The sequence below is a fragment of the Dryas octopetala genome, chromosome 5 (genome assembly GCF_963921425.1).
Source record: "Dryas octopetala chromosome 5, drDryOcto1.1, whole genome shotgun sequence".
Classification (NCBI taxonomy): domain Eukaryota; kingdom Viridiplantae; phylum Streptophyta; class Magnoliopsida; order Rosales; family Rosaceae; genus Dryas; species Dryas octopetala.
In genome coordinates, this window is record NC_141370.1 from 9,455,304 (window position 1) to 9,474,977 (window position 19,674).

The window sequence follows — 19,674 nt, forward strand, 5'->3', positions numbered from 1 at the left end:
GCAGATAGCGACTATGCCGGAGATCTAGAAGACAGGAAAAGCACATCAGGTTATGTCTTCATGTTGGGGTCTGGAGCTGTTGCCTGGTCCTCAAGAAAACAACCTATAGTTACACTTTCAACCACCGAAGCAGAGTTCGTGGCTGCAGCTGCTTGTGCCAGTCAAGCTGTTTGGATGAAGAGGATACTTGAGAAACTAAGTCTGGAAGAAAGTGAGTGTACCACAATTTTTTGTGATAATAGTTCCACAATTAAACTATCAAAAAATCCTGTGTTACATGGTCGAAGCAAGCACATTGATGTGCGCTTTCATTTTCTTCGTGATCTCACACGAGAAAGAGTAGTTGAGTTGGTTTATTGTGGAACACAAGACCAGCTGGCAGATGTGATGACAAAGCCCCTCACATTGGATGCGTTTCAGAGATTTCGAAGTCAGATGGGAGTTTGCCAAGTTCCTGAATTAAACTAGTCAGTGTGGAACTAGTTTAAGGGAGGGAATGAAGAGAAAGTTTAGGGATTCAGTTAGATAAGTTGTTGCATTCAGTTTAAATAAGTCCTAGTCTTTAGGGTCCTTGCTTTGTGTTCCCAGCTACATCACGTTAGTTAGTTGTAAACGTGAGCTGGTCTTTCTCATTTTTGTTAAGTTTGTATAAGGCTATTTATAAGCCTATAATGCTCAATAAGATGTTGTCATTCCCATAACTGTTGTGTATTGTTCTTCTCTGCATTTCATTTCTTAACAGAGTCCAACTCCTTTTTACACGCTAGTTACAGAAAAAGTGAGACCTTTGGGTATTTAAACTAAAATAAAGAAAAGAGATAGGTTTTGGCAAATCCGAAATAAACTAAACTGTAAAAGTAAATAAAAGAATGCCTTTCTGAGATTCACAAATAGCAACAAAAGCAACAATTGCTTTGATGAAACAACAAACAAAACAAACTAAAAAAAAATCCGAGAAAGAAAACAACTTGCAAACTAGGAACTACCTTGAAACAAAGTAAGTAGTGAAAAGTAGGAAAGAGACAAGACAAAACGAGAGGCTTGAAGATTCAAATTCAAATTCGCTGTTTTTGGAGTTTTGTGTATTTTTCTTGGGGTTGATGATGATCCATATTCCTTTTGTAGCATCCTTTATATAGGCCTTTTTGGATTAGGGTTTCAATGATCCATTTTCTGGATGTGCACCACGTGTAGGGCCTCCTTTGTGTTCACCAAACCTCGCACTTTTATGGCAACCATTGTCTCCTCTTGGTGCCACCTTTGTCCTTTTCCAGTTGTGGCTGCCATGCACCTTTTTAGTCTCTATCCCCCGATTAACATCACAAGATTTCTTGAATTGCTCCGGCCGAGATAACAATCTAATTGTTATGGCCAGAGTCTATTTCCTGGCTGAGGTTTCATTGTCTCGGCCGAGAATTAAGTTATGCTTTTGACTTGATTTCTGTCATCTTTCCTTCTTACGTGGCAAAGTTGGGGAGATGACACGTGGCCATTCAATTACTGGTTCCAACATACACGATTCAAAAATGACACAAAATTAGTGAGTTTGGGTTTAGTATAAATTAGTTAGCGCCAAATTCATATTAACCCACCAAACACGATTAAAAAAAGAGTTGTTTTCAGGTCCTACCACAACTCGAAAATGATCGATTTAACTTGTTAGTAAAGGAGTTTTGTCAACCCATCTTTAACCTGACACATTTATAACATGTTTGGTTAAATTTATTTAAATTTTTTATACGGTTAAAATTATTTCTTTAACATTAAATTGTCTTTTTGTATATATATATAAAATATTTTTTAGAGATATTTTGATATTATCATATGTTCCTTAATATTTATAGATAATACTATTAATTAAAAAGGTTTTTTTTTTTAAATTCCATTATAGAAAATAGGCTATTTTTAAGATACATTATCAAAAAGCAAGTTCCAATGCAATTCACTTTAATAAAATCACTTGGAAAAATGCGCTGAGCACGAAGCCCAGCGCGCCCAACTTTTTTGTTTCACATCAAGAGAATTGTCACTGGTGCCCATCCTTTTTTTTTTTTCACGTTAGGAGAATTGCCACTGTTTAACAATGACAATTATTGCTATTGTGGGACAATGTCAATTCTCACTGTGCAACAACACCCAAAACAGCGCAACTTATATAAATTTTCTGAATTCTTCATGCATAAACATGTCAAAAAAAGAATAAAACCAACAGAAAACAAAAAATTCAAGTTTTGGAGTTGTTTGACAATAGCTATTGTCCCAGATAGTTACTGTTCAACAATAACAATCGCCCAGCACTTCCAGATTGAGCCCCACACTTCATATCACGCCTAGCACTTCCAGATTGCGTCCAACACTCCTAGATTGGAGGTTGACAAACTCCGTTTTGGAGGTTGCCGGCCTCTTTCAAGGCTCTGATGGTGAAGAAGAGAGAAAGAAAAATAGATAAAGAGAAAGAGAGATTGCAGATGATGAAAGAGAGAGAGAGATAGAACATCGAGAGCGAACATAGACATAGATTGGAGAAGAGATCAAATAGGAGATCATAGAGATAGATGGTTGTGGTCTCGTTGGCCTTACTCGACGGATGACAAGGGTCGATTGGAGAAGAAGAATGTGAGAGAGAGAGAGAGCTCGACGGATGACAAGGGTCGATTGGAGAAGAAGAATGTGAGAGAGAGAGAGAGAGAGACCATCGAAGAAGGAGAAGGAGATAAAAATAGAGAAAGAGAGAGAGAACTACCAGATTTTTTAAAATATAGGTTTAAAACTAATTAAGTGGGCTTTTTTAGGATATGGGTAAAATAGGTAGGTTTAATTATCATTAAGACTCCAAAAGTGGGCTTTATAATAATTATATGTAATAAAAATGCATTTTTATTGGTTGTATGAGGTTAAATAAGTTAAATGAGTTTCAATAGGTTAAATGGGTTAAATGGATATGTATATGTATTGAACAGTAAAAAGAAGAAGGAGGGGGTGGATTTAGGGATGTGCAAATCATGGAGGGGGGATTCTTAGCCTTTTGTTTTAATTTTTTATATGTATCTTCAGCCATGAAAAAGAAGAAAAACAAAGAAAAAGGAGGAGGAGGAAGAATAAGAAAGGGGTCGGAGGTTGGGAGGGAGGGTGGGCTAGGCTTATGGTTTTCTTGTTTTTTTATTGTTTTAAGTTTTTTACGTTAATGTTAATGTTAATGTGGTTGGATTAGACACATTTTTAATTTTTAATTTTTTTTTTTGATTTGGTGATTATAGTTTTAAATGAGTGTGAACCATATGATGTTATAAAAGACACGTGACACTCTAAAATTAAAAAAGTTAGTAATATTAGAAGATTAAAGTGTTTAGGAGAAAATCCAAATTCGCATAGAATAATATATAACAAATATGATTTTTTTTTTTAAATAACATTAAAGATATTGATACATAAAAATCGATTTACAAAAATTTCCTAAATTTTGGTGAGTGTAACATTTCTCTATTGCAAGAGTCAAGATAAAAAGTGAGGTGGCTTGCACATCCCTCATCCAATGTGGATATTAATGGCCATAAATATTTTCTATTTGCTTCACTCTATAGGCCTAGAAGGATTCCACCATATCGGCCTGTGTTGGGATTTGGTAAAGCAATGTTAGAATAATGTGTTTTGTTTTGATTGTTTTTCCCCAAAGCAAACAGAGCAACACAGCCAAACAGAGGAAATTGTGAAAACCCCAAAACAAAAAACAAACAGAAAAAGTATATCCCTAAAGAAGACTCTGAAGTCTGAACCCCATTTGAGATCATAAGGGTGGATGGCTTTCTGAACCCAGCAGAGGGCACATCAATACAGTCTGCCGACACAATTCCCAGTCAAAGCCCTCACTCTGCTTTCAGAAAACACTTGATATTATTGGATATCCACTACAATTGTGCTTTCAAACTGCACAAAATTAAGACCACTTCTGCTTACTTTATTTTTCTTTTGGTCACTAAGACCACTTGTGCTTACTTGCTGATGCTGCTTTTAGTTTTTGTTTTCCCTAGTGCCAAACAGCTGGTTTTTCTTTGGAGCTAGGTGCATATTAAGATTCACTAATTTGAGCCCATATGCAAAATGGGTTTTTGCTTGACAAAGCTAGCAACAATTTAATTATTCTTTTTAAGAATAGCAAAAATTGTGATGCGTGTAAAGCTTCCATGTTTCACGTGTATAGACATATAAAGTGTATATAGTCAAATAAGTAATTTTTCTTTCTTGCACACCAATCCCGAAGGCCTTAGTTTCAAACAGAAGATTTTACCAAATTAATTTTTTGACCGTCTATTTTTGAGTGGAAGAGTAAAACTCTTTGCATAAAAAGTAAAAACTAAAATGGTGGGCTTCCGCCTGTTGATATTGATATGCAGGGGCACACAAAAAGAAGCCAAAATTTGCAGCATTAGGAATTTACTGAGAGAGGGCATCGTGGCCTCGTGGGTGTCGTAATTGTTGACGCAGGCAGTCAGCCACTAGTCCCCACCCACCACTGCACTGCACCCCAACAACAACCACCTATGGACTCCTCTTGAGACTTGAGGCGTCTCTCTCTCTCTCTCTCTCTCTCTCAGCCAATTGGCTTCTGCTGCCTCCTGTTTTCACAACACAAAACTCTGTCATTTGTTGTCACCCATGCAATAAAAAAGAGAGAAGAAAAAATCCGAACCCTGTTTTGAATTCATCAACCCCGTCCATGCCAAAAACCCAAAAAGAGAAAAAGGGAATTAAAACAACCCATTTCACATCATCCATAGACTATAGTCTTCAATCCATACATTCACATCCCCACTCATCCAAACTGGTATAAAAAAGGACCATATGTGCAAAACTCCAAATTGGACCAACTCATACACACAGCCTAGTAGTGAGTAGTGCCTCAAAAAAATTCAATGTCTCCTCTCCTTCCAATTTTCCTCCTCCACATCATAATTGGGGCCACCGCGGCACAACTCCGGCCTGGAGTTTACTCGGAAACGTGCCCGGGAGCCGAATCTGTGGTCCGGGATGTCATGAAGAAGGCTTTGATTAGAGAGCCACGGAGCCTTGCCTCAGTTATGCGCCTCCAATTTCATGATTGCTTTGTTACTGTAAGTAAACTATATAGACCCACTTTAATCAATTTCTTTCTTGAAAAACTTAGAGGCCAGAGGCCCCTTTGTTAATGTTCTTTACTTATTTGTCCAATAGGGTTGTGATGCTTCATTGTTACTTGATGACACACCCACCATGCTTGGAGAGAAACTGGCCCTTGCAAACATAAATTCACTGAGATCTTTTGAAGTTGTTGATGAGGTCAAGGAAGCCTTGGAGAAGGTCTGCCCTGGAGTTGTTTCTTGTGCAGATATCATAATCATGGCTTCTAGAGATGCTGTTGCACTGGTATTAAACTCTCTTATCATCTATATCACCACCCAAAACAGAGTAGTAAAAGTGTTAAATCTAACCCTTTTAATTTGTAACTTGAAAATTTGAAGACCAAGATTGAAAATCTTCAACCAAATACCCTATGTTAAAATAGGATTGACCAAGATTGACCCATCTTTAAGAGCTTACACTCAATTACTGAAGTCAGTGTGTTGACCCCAATTCATCAAAATAGGATTTCCAGTAGAATATAGCTACCCCTTTTTAATAGTGCCTGAATGATTTTTATCATATCGAAAACTATAGAGGTTAAAAAGAAATGAACAACCAATCAAATTAGCATATGTGCCATGAATGATGCTTGTGATAATTGATAGTATTTCATCTCTAATTAAAGGATGAGAAGAGTAAATTGCCAAAAGATTTTTATTTTTGTTTACTGTCAATTTTTAAAAGATGTTAATGGGTTATAACAGATGTTTCCCTTTTCAGTACACAACTTAATGTATTTAAAAATTTATAAAAATTGTATCTGCAATATTGATTCTTCATAATGCTAAAGAATAGATCTGTACACATGAAATTGTGAAATAGTTTTAATTCTTTTCTTTTGTGGTTTGTCTATATTGACATAATTTTGGGTTAATCAGACTGGAGGACCTGATTGGGAAGTGAAGTTAGGAAGATTGGATAGCTTAACAGCTAGCCAAGTAGCCTCAGACAACATTATGCCAAGTCCAAGGGCCAATGCAAGCTCCCTCATTGACCTCTTTGCCAAATTAAATCTTTCTGTCAAAGACCTTGTTGCGCTTTCTGGTTCACACTCCATTGGCCAAGGCCGGTGCTTTTCCATCATGTTTCGGCTGTACAACCAATCCGGCACTGGCAGGCCAGACCCCGCCATTGCACCAAAGTTTAGAGAAAAGCTAAACAAGCTTTGTCCACTAACGGTGGACCAAAACGTGACCGGAGACCTTGATGCTACACCTATAGTGTTTGATAACCAGTACTTCAAGGACTTGGTTTGGGGGAGAGGGTTTCTCAATTCGGATCAAACACTTTTCACATATCCACAAACTAGGAAGTTTGTTCAGCAGTTTAGCATTGACCAAAGAGAATTTTTCGAGGCCTTTGTTGAGGGGATGATAAAGATGGGTGACTTGCAGTTTGAGCAGCCTGGAGAGGTGAGAAGGAATTGCAGGGTGGTTAATAGTCGTCCTGTCAACACAGTGTGGGCGTCTTGAAGGGGTGAGACTGTCCAGAGAGACTAGAAAGAATATACATTATCACATAACATCAATGTAATTGAGAGTTTGATTTGTTCTCTTTATCATAATGTCGATGGTTTTGGTTGGAATATAAGAAAACAGAAAAGTAGAGTGATGTGAATAGTAAACAGAAACTTTCTTTTAGGCTGAAGTAGTAAACAGAACTTTCTATATCTACATTTTTTTTTTTTTTTCATTTTCCAAACTACCTAACCCAATTCAGATTATAGTACAATTTGACAGCAAATTTCATGTATATCTTACTGCGACTTTTCATAAGAAGACCTCTATATATAGCAAAGGAAATAGAGATTTGAAATTGAAGAATAGTAAAGCAATTTTACAATACAAAAAAACTTAAAAAGGTATATGTTTTTATGAACAGAAAGGTTGCAGCTATATTAAACTGGAAATTAGATTACACCTATATCACAGTATCAGTAAGAAGAAAAATGATAAAGTCAACTAGGTCCCTCTTCAAAACATATCATCCTCAAAATTCAAAGATTTTCTAGGTGGCCTATGAGCAAAAAGGTATGATGCCTTTAGCTTCTTCAATCACGTTGCCTTTGGCATTGAGATTCTTGTCTTCTTGTTCAATTAAGTTTCAACATCTAATCTCTACCAAAAAAAATATGTTTCAATCTCTAAGTATATGCATATTTCTTTCACATGTTTATCTTTGTAATCACATTATTCTTGATGCATACCGAAGAAATTTATTATCATTAATGTGAACGGTTTTGGAAGAGTCTGAACATAAATAGTTCCGATTTTGGAAGAGTCCCTTGGTTCTGGAAGAGTCTCAACCGTTCACCTACCATAGATTGCAGCAGGACAATTGTGGTGTCTCAAGTTGAGGGATCAGTTATATTATGACGAGTATGAAATCCTATTTGATGGGTGAGTAACATTCCATCCAGATTCAGTTATATTATGACGAGTATGAAATCCTATTTGATGGGTGAGTAACATTCCATCCAGATTTCCATTATGCAGCCATATTCAATAAACCGTACAAGGACATCCAATATCTTCTCTGTCTCTACACCGATAGTTTGAGACTGATTACCCTAGCCTTTAAGCATAAATAGATCATGTCAGTCTTGCCCAATGATCAAGAACATTTTAGGGCCGGTTAAGTATTAAGGAATATAAGTCTTATGATCCCAACTTTTTTACAATGTTATTCCCTTACTTAATTCTCTATATATTATGGAAGATGCTTCATATATAAAAGATAAACTTGCCTTTTATTTAATAGAAATATATAAGGCATAAATTCTCTTTGCAGAACAGACACATATGTTTTATGGCTTTTTTTTTTTTTTTTCACCATTTGATCTTAAACCTAGCATGGTTTAATTATTTAGGTTATAAATAATCAATCGAGACCTATATATTTATTGATTTTAACTCTCATGATTTTGACTTCCCGTTCCTCGGTTAGAATTTAAGTTTTAACTCCCAAGTTTTGGGCTACCGCTCAAAACTCGAGAGTTAAAACAAAAAATATAACCTCAAAGAATAATTCTATAACAATATTTGGGTCACTCCTTTGGGGTACCTCAAGGTCACCCCGCTCCTTCAAATTTTGATTTCGGCAATGTTAGCGCATAATCGGAACCGTTCATTTTTTAGATAATATATTAAAGATCATCTCTGCAAAAAAATCAAATCAATCGGAAATCGTTTGGTTATATAAATGTTGTCAATTAAATAGAAAAAATCAACGGTTTGGCAAAAAAATCACTCTTTAATTAAAAATCGTTGATTTTTTCCATTTAATTGACAACAATTATATAATCAAACGATTTCCAATTAATTTGATTTTTTGCAAAGATGATCTTTAATATATTATCTAAAAAGTCAACGGTTCCAATTATGCGCCGACATTGACGAAATCAGAATTTGGAGAGGTGAGGTGACCTTGAGATACCCCCAAGGAGTGACCCAAGTATTGTTCATAATTCTATACCTTAAAATATAGAACCATATACCCTAATATGTTGAACTCTATAAAAAATGGCTTAAAAAATAACAAAATGTCATAGAAATATGGATACCCACGTCCATTATTTAGTTAAAAAACGGATGTCCTGTTAAGAGAATTTGTGATACATAAAGTACATCATAAATGTATAACCTAGAATTGGCTTTAGGGATACTTCTAACACCTTTTTCAATTTCCATACCAATGAAATATGCATTCCGGAGCAAACTTATACACAGTACACTCTAGGCCATAGTGCTGAAGCAAGATTCTACCTATAGCTATGATATTTATGCATTTTAATTTCTTTAGCATATATGCATGTTTATCTTCATAATGGCATTATTCTTGATGCATACTGAAAAGATGTTATATATATCATTAATGAATAGTTGTTTTCATGTTCAAGTACCTTTCTACCATATATATATTGGCTAATTATTAATCTTGATGCAACTTGTAAATTCATTTATTTGCACGGTCGATCTCCAGACTCGATCATACATTCTACATATATAATTGAAACCTTACATTTATTAATCATCGAAATCTTACAACTACACATGAAATATCATTATAGGTAGAGTTCGACATAGTAAGTGCCTGTTGAGTAAGGTACTTTGCTGCTTCTCGAACATTTTTTTTTTGGTCTGATGAAATCCACAGCTTCTTGGTTGGACATCACCTTCCATAGTGGATGACTTGCCAACACAAGGAATTCTTTTTCATCATTTATCATCTCCACCACCACATTAGGTTCACAACTGATATATTCTTTTAAGAACCTTATACCAAATGCCCTAGTTAGTGGCACCTGCCACCTTGGATCATTCCTCTTGCTTACCTGCATCCCAACATTTGGATCACTCCCTCCGGTTACATAACCACCCCTTTTCTCAACTGCCTGTCTTTCTGTTACATTGTTGGGCACATGATCAACAGATAGTTGTTTAGCCAAACCATTGTTGCAGCATATAACAGCCCGAGCATCTCCAACATTTGCTACAACAAGCTTCAACTGGCCATGGTCGTTCATTAATATTGCCGTAACTGCAGTTGAACCACGTAATCCGCCGCTGAATTTCATCAAAATGTTGGCATCGGTTATAAGATATGCTCCCTTCATTGCATTCTCGGATTCTCTCCAGAAATCAGGCTCTGTTATGATATTGTTCAATAGATGAGACTGCAAGTATTCAGGAATTAGACTGCTCTTATAGCCATCAAATATGGCAAATAGCCCTACCTCATGTTCATCAATCTTCCTAGTCTCTGCAACAACATAGTCTTCCATGACATGTTTGTCATGTTCTCCCTCTATCAAGTGGAAGCTATATGTTACATTATTTACGTGGTTTGAGTCATTTGATATCTTACTATTTCCTTCAACAGAATTAGGATTATCTACTTTGCGTGGAATATCTGGTGATATATAACCAATACTTAATCCAACTATTTTTGGGGTGGAAAAATAACCCAACTGTTTCCTTCACCTTATGGAGAATTTCAATGCCACCCTTTTTTGTTTTATGGATAAAACTTCTAATGTTGATATCTTCACTAGAATTAGAAGCAATTGAAGAAAGAATCTGGGAGTGGGAGGGATATGGAGAGAAATACTGAATTGGATCATGATCATCAGCTTCCACAACCAATGATACTAATAGAGTAAATGCACTAACACTCATTACCATCATCATATTTACCACAAGTGTCCCCCTAGCAATCCTTTCCATGGCTCCACTCTTAATTCAATATTTCTAAGTAAATCGAAAAATACCCTATATATAAATAAGAGTTAATTACACTTACACCCCCTGAGGTTTATTGTCTTTTCACATACATCCCCTGAGATTTTAAAAATTACACATACATCCCCTAAGGTTTCAACACTATTGCATATAACCCCCTACGAGAGAAAAAAATAAATAAACAAAAAAGAAAATATTTGTATTAAGGTTGGACTTTGCACCTTGAGTAATCTTATTAAGCCATTTAACCCTTTAGCATGTCATTTTGCATAATTTCTCATCATTTTTCGTCTCACTATAGGGGGTTATATGCAATAGTTTTGAAACCTCATGGGGTGTATGTGAAAAGACGATAAACTTCAGGGGGTATAAGTGTAATTAACTCATATAAATAATTATACAAAAACCTTTAATCAATTCTTACTTAATTAATTAGGATGAATTATTTAATTCAAGGAAATTTTTAATTCGGAGGCTTTACTATTATTCTGATAAAAAATAAATTATTTATTTATCATAATAATAATAAAGGCACTGATATTATAGTACTTTATAGTTAAGTGGCTTTTTACAATTTTTTTAAATAATAAAAAAAACAATGAAAAAAAAGGTCAAGTGTCTCTTGGTTCTGCATTTTGGCTACGTCATATGTGTTAATTAAGATGTATAATAATTTACTCGACTCTGTGAGCGAGAGAAATCAAAATGTACTGCATTTAAGCACACATCAGACATGCATCTAGAGCATCATATTCAAAGCAAGGAGATTTCTTCCCACAAAACATTGGGCCATGTAAAAAGTCGGGATATATAATTCTCTAATTAATCGATCCAATTCAGATAGTAGCTGTCAAAAAAAATTCCAGATAATTGCTAGGAGAATTGACAACATGACAATATATAATATAAGGGTTAAATACAAAAATGGTCCTCGAACTTTGACTAGTGTCTCAAAGTGGTCCATGAACTTTAAAATGTGACAAATTTGTCCACGAATTTTTCAAAATGTATCAAGTCGGTACAAATTTATATTTCCATCAACTCTGTTAACGGAAGTGATCCTGACCACTTTTATAGGGGTATTAATGTCCATTCAGACCCCCCTTTGACCCACATGATCAATTTCCCTCCATTTTTTCGTTTCCCACCATTTCCTTCCTATTACCCCCTCCAAGTTTGACTCCCACTTAAAATATAGGGTACTTTAATAAGGTGCTTTAGGTTTCAACGAAAAAAACAAAGGAGAATATTTCAGAGAAAGTTTAGATTCCTGTTTGGTGAATGAGAAAGTGAGATCTGAAGGTGGAATCAGATCGTGACAGTTGGAGGCCAAAATTTCAACAAAGCAAGGATGGCTCCTCAAAAGAGGATAGAACGTACACTGCAACCATTGTATGGTGAGTGTTTGAATATTTAGTCTAAACTTTATTCATTGTTTAGAGTTTATTAGTACAGGGATTAGTGTTATTGTGTCTTTTTTCTTTGTTTTATTGTATGTGGTTCCATTATGACTATTTGATTAGAGTTTTTATATTTGCTTTCCTGCAATAATTCTTTTCAATGTTGACACGTACTGTTCTGCTTGGTTGGTGAGGGTTTTAAATTTTTGTTTAGTGTTTATTTATTGAGATTTGAATATTGATTTAACTGGATGGTATTTAATTTTGGGTATCTTATGATCATTGAATTTAGTAGTTAGAAAAACATTAGGAGTTGAATATTGAAAAAGCTAAATAGTAAAATAAAAAGAATTCTGCAGAAAGGAAAAATGGGTGTCTAAAGTAAATGGGTCCATCAAATATTAAATCTTTCTTATTTAACACTATTCAGATAGTTTGAATTATTCATTTATTTTAATTAAAAAAAATTTTTTGTCCCCTGCTCTTTCAAGTAATGGTCTGTGACTTTGTCATGCGTTTTTTACTCATGGTTTACTTACTCATGAATATTAAATATTTTTTTGATATTGGGTATTGTTTTGGTCAAGTTTGGGTCTATCTAAGCATTGTTTATTTATTTTCCTATATTTGTAGATGTGGAGGAAGAGTTTGAGCCATTAATGCATGAGAAAGGGAAAATGCTTGTAGAGTATGACACTTCTATTCTTGAACATGATGAGGTAGTTGTTGAGGATTACGCTGAGTCAAATGAGGATAATGATGATAATAAAGATGAAGATTCTGATTTTTTGGACTCTGCCTATGAGAAAACAGACGATGATAAGGCATTTGATGATCATGTAGACCGCAACGCAGAGTATGCAGGCCTAGAGCAACCTGACATCAATGAGAATGAAGATCCTATTCTTGGGGCAGCCAAAAAAGCAATTAGGAAGATATTTGTTGAGACTACTGGGACATCTAAGAATAGAGGGTCTACTACTGACACTTCTAAGAGGAAGAAGAACAATGCTAAGACATCTAGGAAGAAGAGAGGTCCCCAGATCGAAACATATGTTGTTGATGCTGCAGATGAGAATGCTTCTGAAGATGAGTTGAGAAGCCTGGATAGTTCATCTGGAGATGATGAGATTGAGAGGCCTAAGAAGAAGCTCCCTAAATTTCATGTGTTCAACCCCAAAACAGATATGACGAATCCAATGTTTATGATAGGATAGTTTTATGCATCCAAGAAAATGTTTAGAGAAGCAATAAGAAGGTATGCAATCAACATTGGGAGAGAGATCAAAGTTAGAAAGAATGACTCAGTGAGGGTGATGGCAAAGTGTCAAGGAAAGTGTCCATGGAGCATCACTGCAAATAAGTTTGATGAGAGTGGTACTTTTCAGGTAAGAAAATTTGTGAATAAACACAAATGCTCAAGGCTATTAAAGAACAGAAATGCAACTGCTACGTGGTTATCCAATGAATATTTGAACCACTTTAGGACTGATCCTGAGTGGAATGCGAAGGCTTTTGGAGAGACTGTCAAACAAAACCATAAAGTGACTGTGTCTAGGACTTCACTGTACAAAGCAAGGAGGAAGGCTCTCAAGGATGTTGAAGGGACATATGCTGAGCAATATGGAAAACTTTGGGACTATTGTGCAGAATTGAGAAGGGTTAACCCAGAAAGCTCAGTATTTATAAAGACTGAAGATAATGGAGATGGAACACTTAGCTTTCATAGGTTGTATATTTGCTTGGCTGCTTGTAGGAAGGGGTTTGTAGATGGGTGCAGGCCTATAATTGGACTGGATGGATGCCACATCAAAGGGCCACATCCAGGACAACTATTAACAGCAATCGGTATTGATGCTAATAATGGCTTGTACCCAGTTGCATGGGCAATGGTGGAGGTTGAAAATAAAAGTTCATGGTTGTGGTTCTTGAAGCATTTGATTGAAGATGTGGGAATAGTAAATGGGTATGGGTGGTCTTTTATAACTGACAAGCAGAAGGGACTTGTCCCTGCACTTGAAGAGTTGCTGCCAAACTCTGAACACAGACATTGTGTGCGCCACTTCTACAATAACTTCAAGGTCACTAACAAAGGGCTCACATTGAAGAACATGTTGTGGAATGCAGCTAGGGCCACTACTGTGGCTAAATTTGAACATGAGATGACACAAATTAAAGAGGCAGATGAGGATGCACTCAAATGGTTGGAGAAGTTTTCACCAAGACATTGGAGTAGGTCACATTTTAGCACATGGCCAAAGTGTGACATACTGCTTAACAATTTATGTGAGTCATTCAATGCAGCTATCATCACTGCAAGAGACAAGCCCATTCTCACCATTCTAGAAAGGATTAGGATGTATGTTATGCAAAGAATGACAACAAGAAGGGAATTAGTGGAGAAATGGACAGAAGGTATTGGGCCCAAGATATTGAAAATAATGGAGAAGAACACACTTGCTTCTTCCTAGTGCTCAGCCGCTTGGCATGGGGATGGGAAATATCAGGTCTATTGTCACCAAACTGGTGGGAATTATGCTGTGGACATTGTGTTAGAACTTGTAGTTGTAGAAAATGGGACTTAACTGGGATCCCTTGTCTACATGCATTATCTTGCATATTTTGGAGGGAGTTGGCCGGAGCCTATTTACTTTGTTGATGATTGCTACAATAAAGAGGCATACATGGCAGCATATGAGCTATACATCAACCCAATGGCTGATGAGTCAGAGTGGCCAAAGACTGGACAAACTCCCATTTCTCCTCCAGTGTACCATAAACAGCCTAGAAGGCCAAAAAAGAATAGAACTAAGGAGGCTGATGAGGTACAAGCAACATATGAAAATGATCCAACCAAGTTAAGAAGGTTGTATATCAAGATAAAGTGTGGCAACTGTGGTCAAGAAGGGCACAATATAAGGTCTTGCCAAAGAAGGAATAACCAAACTCAGGTATGATTTTGGTATGTTGAATAATTGTTATTTTGGTTGATGGTACTATTTCTGAATGGCTTTCATTCTTCAATTATAGAGAAATTCAACTCAAAGGCAGAGTGGAAGTTTAAACGTGGCTCTACCAACTAATAGGCCTTCTCAGGTATTTTTTGGCATTTTGTTGAATTCATGCATACAAAGGCATGCAAAATGACTAGTATTTATTTTATGCATGTAGAGGACCAGCCAAGCACAAGAAAGTCAAGGAATTAGCACTGCAGCACATGGCATTCAGCTCCAAGGAAGCCAAGCACATGGCAGACAAGCCAAAAAATACCCTGTAAGTACCACATGGCATTGGTACTTGAACTTTTTGCCTTGAATGTCATTACAAATAAATTAACACTCAAACATTTACTTAAATTACAGGTTAAAAAACCAAAATATGCCACTGGGAAGACCAATGCTACACAAAAGTCCAATGCTCAACATTCATCATCATCTCAACCTTTAAAACACCATTATGCAGAATTATTATTTTGTGAATATTGAAAACTAGACATCATTTTGAGACAGGGTGTGGTGTGGATTGTAGAAATTGGGGCATTTTGGAAAGTTTGATTTTGATTACTAGTGTTATTCACAAAATTGGTCGTTTTGTAACATCGTCATTTTGGTACATTGGAATGGTTTACAGCTTAGGATTCAGTTGAGATGAAATAGTTGTAATCTTGGTGATTTTGGTACAATTATTACTAAAGCTTTAATCTCAATTCCCTACTACTCTACCCACATTTGGGTGTTGCTTTTTTTTTTTTTTTTCATGTAACTTGTCTCAACGTTGTGGAAGTGCAGTATTTGTAAGCATGTAGCCACAATTTATTTACACCTTCTTAATTTTGTTCTAAATGATATTTGAAGTGCAAATTATATATTAGTCCTTTTATAAACATTATCCAATTAACAAACATTATATATAGTGGCTTAACAATTTGAAACTAGTAATGAAAGCTTAGATATTCTTATCTTAATATTGTCTACAATAGTAGCAGTAATAAAAAATAAAAAATAAAACATTAAGGACTTTAAAAATCCCACCGTTGTAGTGGAATTTTTAGTTAGTATATCAATAGGCTTTTAGTGATTTTATAACAGTAAAGAAGACAACAAGTTTTAAAAATATCCAATTTGGCTTATTTGATTTTCTTCATGAAAGTAACAATCCACTTTCTGACTAGCTTTTTGGAAATTGAAGGAAATGGTGGGAATAGGAAAAATGGAGGGAAATTGATCATTTGGGTCAAAGGGGGTCTAAATGGACATAAATACCCCCATAAAAGTTAACTTCCGTTAACAGAGTGGATGAAAGTATAAATTTGTACCGACTTGATACACTTTAAAAGTTCGTGGGCAAATTTGTTACATTTTGAAGTTCGTGGACCACTTTGAGACACTAGTCAAAGTTCGAGGACTATTTTTGTATTTAACCCATAATATAATGAGCAAAAGGAATTAGGGACTTGAAACTTAAGGATTTTAAAGTAAACTTTTACATACAAAAAGAATTAAATGGTATAACGTGCAAACCTGGGTTCTATTAATTTATTTTTTTATCAGAGAGGTGTAACTTCTTTCCTAACCAAAGCATATCATCCTCAAAATTCAAAGCTTCTCTAGCTAGCTAGCCTAGAGCCATAAATTAAGTTATTGCTTTCTCTTGGTTTAAACCAATCCATGTACTTTCATATGACATTCAAAGCAAGGACTTCCCAAGAACTCCTCCTACATTGGGCCATATATAAAAAAGCCAAAACAGTACTTTATAAATCAGCTCAATTCAGGTAACCAGAAAATTAACAACAAGGCAAAAGAAAAAAGAAAAACCAATTAATGAATAACTTGTCCTCAACATTATGCCAAAAATATAGGAGATGGAGAACTTTTATAATTAGTGAGATGGATTAGTGAGAGTGATAGTCATATATGGGCTTCAAAGTGGTCTAAATAATGTTGAGAATGATAGTCATTCACTACAAGAAAAAAAGGTTTGGGCGACGAACCTAGTTCCTCTCCCAAAGTCTAATTTCGTCGCCTAAGTGTTTGGGCGACGAACTCAGTTCGTCGAGAGTTTGGCCGCCCAATATGTGACGCCCAAGAGTTTGGGCAACGAACCAGAGAATTTCGTCGCCCAAAGACACCTTGCGCAACGGAGTTTTTTCGTCTCCTAAAGCATATTATTCCTCGCCCAAAGCATGTTTGGGCGACGAAATTTTTCGTCGCCCAAACATGCTTTGGGCGACGAACATAGGTATTCCTCGCCGGAACATGATTTGGCCAACGGAATTTTTCGTCACCCAAACATGCTTTGGGCGACGAACATAACTATTCCTCGCCCAAAATATTGTTAGGCGACGACATTGTTCGTCGCCTAAACATTATTTTGGGCGAGGAATAGTTATGTTTGTCGCCCAAACATGCTTTGGGCGACGAAAAATTCCGTCGCCTAAACATATTTTAAAAAAAAAAATTGTTTTTTTTAATTTAGATTATATATTTGAATTTAATATTTAAAAAAAAAATTTTATTCAAAAACTATATAAAACAAAATTAATAAATTTATATATCAAAATATCCATACAAAGTAGTAATAACCCTAATAGTCAATCTATTCTAAACTAGTAGCATTATCATCATTCATATCTGACGGAGGTTGATGAGAAGATGGTGGCGGGACAAACCCAGGTATCGCCTTGGTCAATGCAGCATATAATGCCTCCTTCTCCGCTCTCTCAGCTCGTAAGTCTTCCTGCAACTTCTTCACTTGAGCGGACAACCCTGCGACAACTGCAGATGGCTGAGAAGAAGATGAAGACGAAGACGAGGATCGAACATCACGAATCCGCCCATATCTCATGCCGCGTATTTCCTTACCGGGCCTAACACCCAATGAGTCTATCATAATACGAAGTCCGATATCGGGATCAGGTACTGAAATTGACTCCAACGGAATACCCAGAGGGTGCTGCTCGGCCAAGCTCTCCAAATATATTCTCGAGTTGGCCACCATCTCATCCTTCAAAATGTTATATATACAAGTAACCAATTAGAAAAATAAATATAAAAAATTGTGAAAAAAATTAAAATATAAAAAACTAACATGTTTTGCCTTGGTCGCATCACAACCGGGATGAACATAGATATCTCCGAAAGTGTCTATCTCCGGGAATTGCGACCCACGATGAAAAAGAAAATAATTTTGTCAAAAACCGAACCAATATTAAAGAATATATATGTATTAAATTAAATAATGACGTACCCGACGTCGCGACTCCACTCGATATGAGATGGGCGTTAGACCACTATGATGGTTAAACGGCTTCCCTTTCCGGTTTCTGGCGTTGGCGACCGACTTCTTCTGTTAAATATTAAGAAAATTATAAATGTGTTAGTGTATGTATACAATAATAGAATAACAAAACAATAATCAATTTTTTAAAGTCTTAAGATGATAAAACGTACCAAAAACGACGGACTCATGAAATGATCGCACAAAAGACGCCACTAGTCAGACCGCTCTACCAACTCCATAGGGGGGTTCGCCAATGCCTCAACTGCCGACGAAAATCCCTTGAAATGCACGTGTAGTTCGTGCTTCCACTGCCTGTAGGACTTGATGAGTAAATCTGTCATGTACGTGACGGTGAAGGGATCATCCATCTGAATGTCAAAGTTAACCTGAAAAAAATATTAGATTGTTATGAATAATCAAATTTATCGTTTTGAATTAATTATTGAGCTATATACTCACTAAGATGGAGCGGATCACTTTGTGTTGAATCTCTGCCGGCAATTTTTTCCAAGTGGCTGCAACCATGGCGCACTCGACACGGATAATAGCCCCTACATCGTGCGAGAACAAACTGTCAACGTTAGGATCTAACGGTCGTCGGCCGTTTTGCACACACATGACTGGAATCCGCGCTCCAGTACTGCGCACGATCCGAGAGGACTTCAACCCACTACATGGTCCCCTCATCGCAGTGGATGACGTCGCAGTAGATGAAGCGGAAGCAGTGACCTGACTAGAGCGATGAGATCGACGGGCCCTCCGTGGCATAGAGGGGCTCCCAGTACTCGAGGATAGCTGAACTACATCATTGGGAGCTGGCTCCATCGCCTTTCTCCTTATAACTAAATTATATTTCTCAAACTAATTAATCTACATTTTGTAATTAAACTAAATTTTATATTTAAAACTAACAAACTAACTAATTTACATACAAACTACCTAATAAATTTTATAATTAAAAAACATATAAAACTAACTAATTTTATATGAAAACTAATTTGTTATCTAACATAAAAAAATATCAACAAACTAAGAACAATGATCAGAATTAAACTAATTTATTCAACACTAATAAACAAATTTAAGAACAAAATATTAAAAACACCAGCCAAATAACATTAAAGGAGCGATTGAGTCTTAAGTCTGACCTGAAAAATTTCCCTGGGTATTACTATTCCCCTGGCCACCTGCACTTGATCCCTCTGAAAAAAAACTAAAGCTAATGAGCAGAAAACACAGAAAACAAAAAAAAACAAAAAACACCCAAATAAAAAAAAAAAAAAAAACCCCACCAAAAACCCACAATCGGGTGGGTTTGCTGCAACCGGGTCGGCCATAAAATATAAACCCACAACATTAACTAATTACCACTAAAATCAGAAATTTCACAACCAATTTATGCAAAATCCACAACAAGTGCAAAATTCACAATATAAGAAAACATAAAAAACAGAAAATAAAAAAATTTAATCAAAATAACAGAAATTGAAAAAAAAAAAAATATATACCTCTGTGGGGTTTCGGTGAGCTGGTTTCGAGTGTGGGGGTAGGGGGTTTCGAGCTAGTTTCGGGTGGGGGGGTGGGTTTCCGGGGAG

The 19,674-nt window shown here is 36.1% G+C and overlaps 2 protein-coding genes and 2 pseudogenes across 2 annotated transcripts; 3 read left to right on the plus strand and 1 right to left on the minus strand.

Moving 5' to 3' along the window:
• Positions 1 to 388, plus strand: part of LOC147284085 (secreted RxLR effector protein 161-like) — a 685-nt pseudogene extending 297 nt beyond the window's left edge.
• A 4,182-nt stretch (positions 389 to 4,570) lies between these two features.
• On the plus strand, positions 4,571 to 6,826 carry LOC147284086 (peroxidase 17-like). Its single transcript, XM_086244103.1, has 3 exons — positions 4,571 to 5,108; positions 5,209 to 5,400; positions 6,036 to 6,826. Exons 1-3 carry the CDS (start codon positions 4,911 to 4,913, stop codon positions 6,627 to 6,629), a joined length of 984 nt encoding a protein of 327 aa, XP_086100229.1. The 5' UTR covers positions 4,571 to 4,910; the 3' UTR covers positions 6,630 to 6,826.
• A 2,360-nt stretch (positions 6,827 to 9,186) lies between these two features.
• On the minus strand, positions 9,187 to 10,382 carry LOC147284087 (putative protein phosphatase 2C 39 pseudogene; annotated as a pseudogene).
• A 2,731-nt stretch (positions 10,383 to 13,113) lies between these two features.
• LOC147284088 (uncharacterized) lies at positions 13,114 to 14,268 on the plus strand. The gene has a single exon (XM_086245650.1). It carries the CDS (start codon positions 13,114 to 13,116, stop codon positions 14,266 to 14,268), a length of 1,155 nt encoding a protein of 384 aa, XP_086101776.1.
• The last annotated feature ends 5,406 nt before the right edge of the window (positions 14,269 to 19,674 follow it).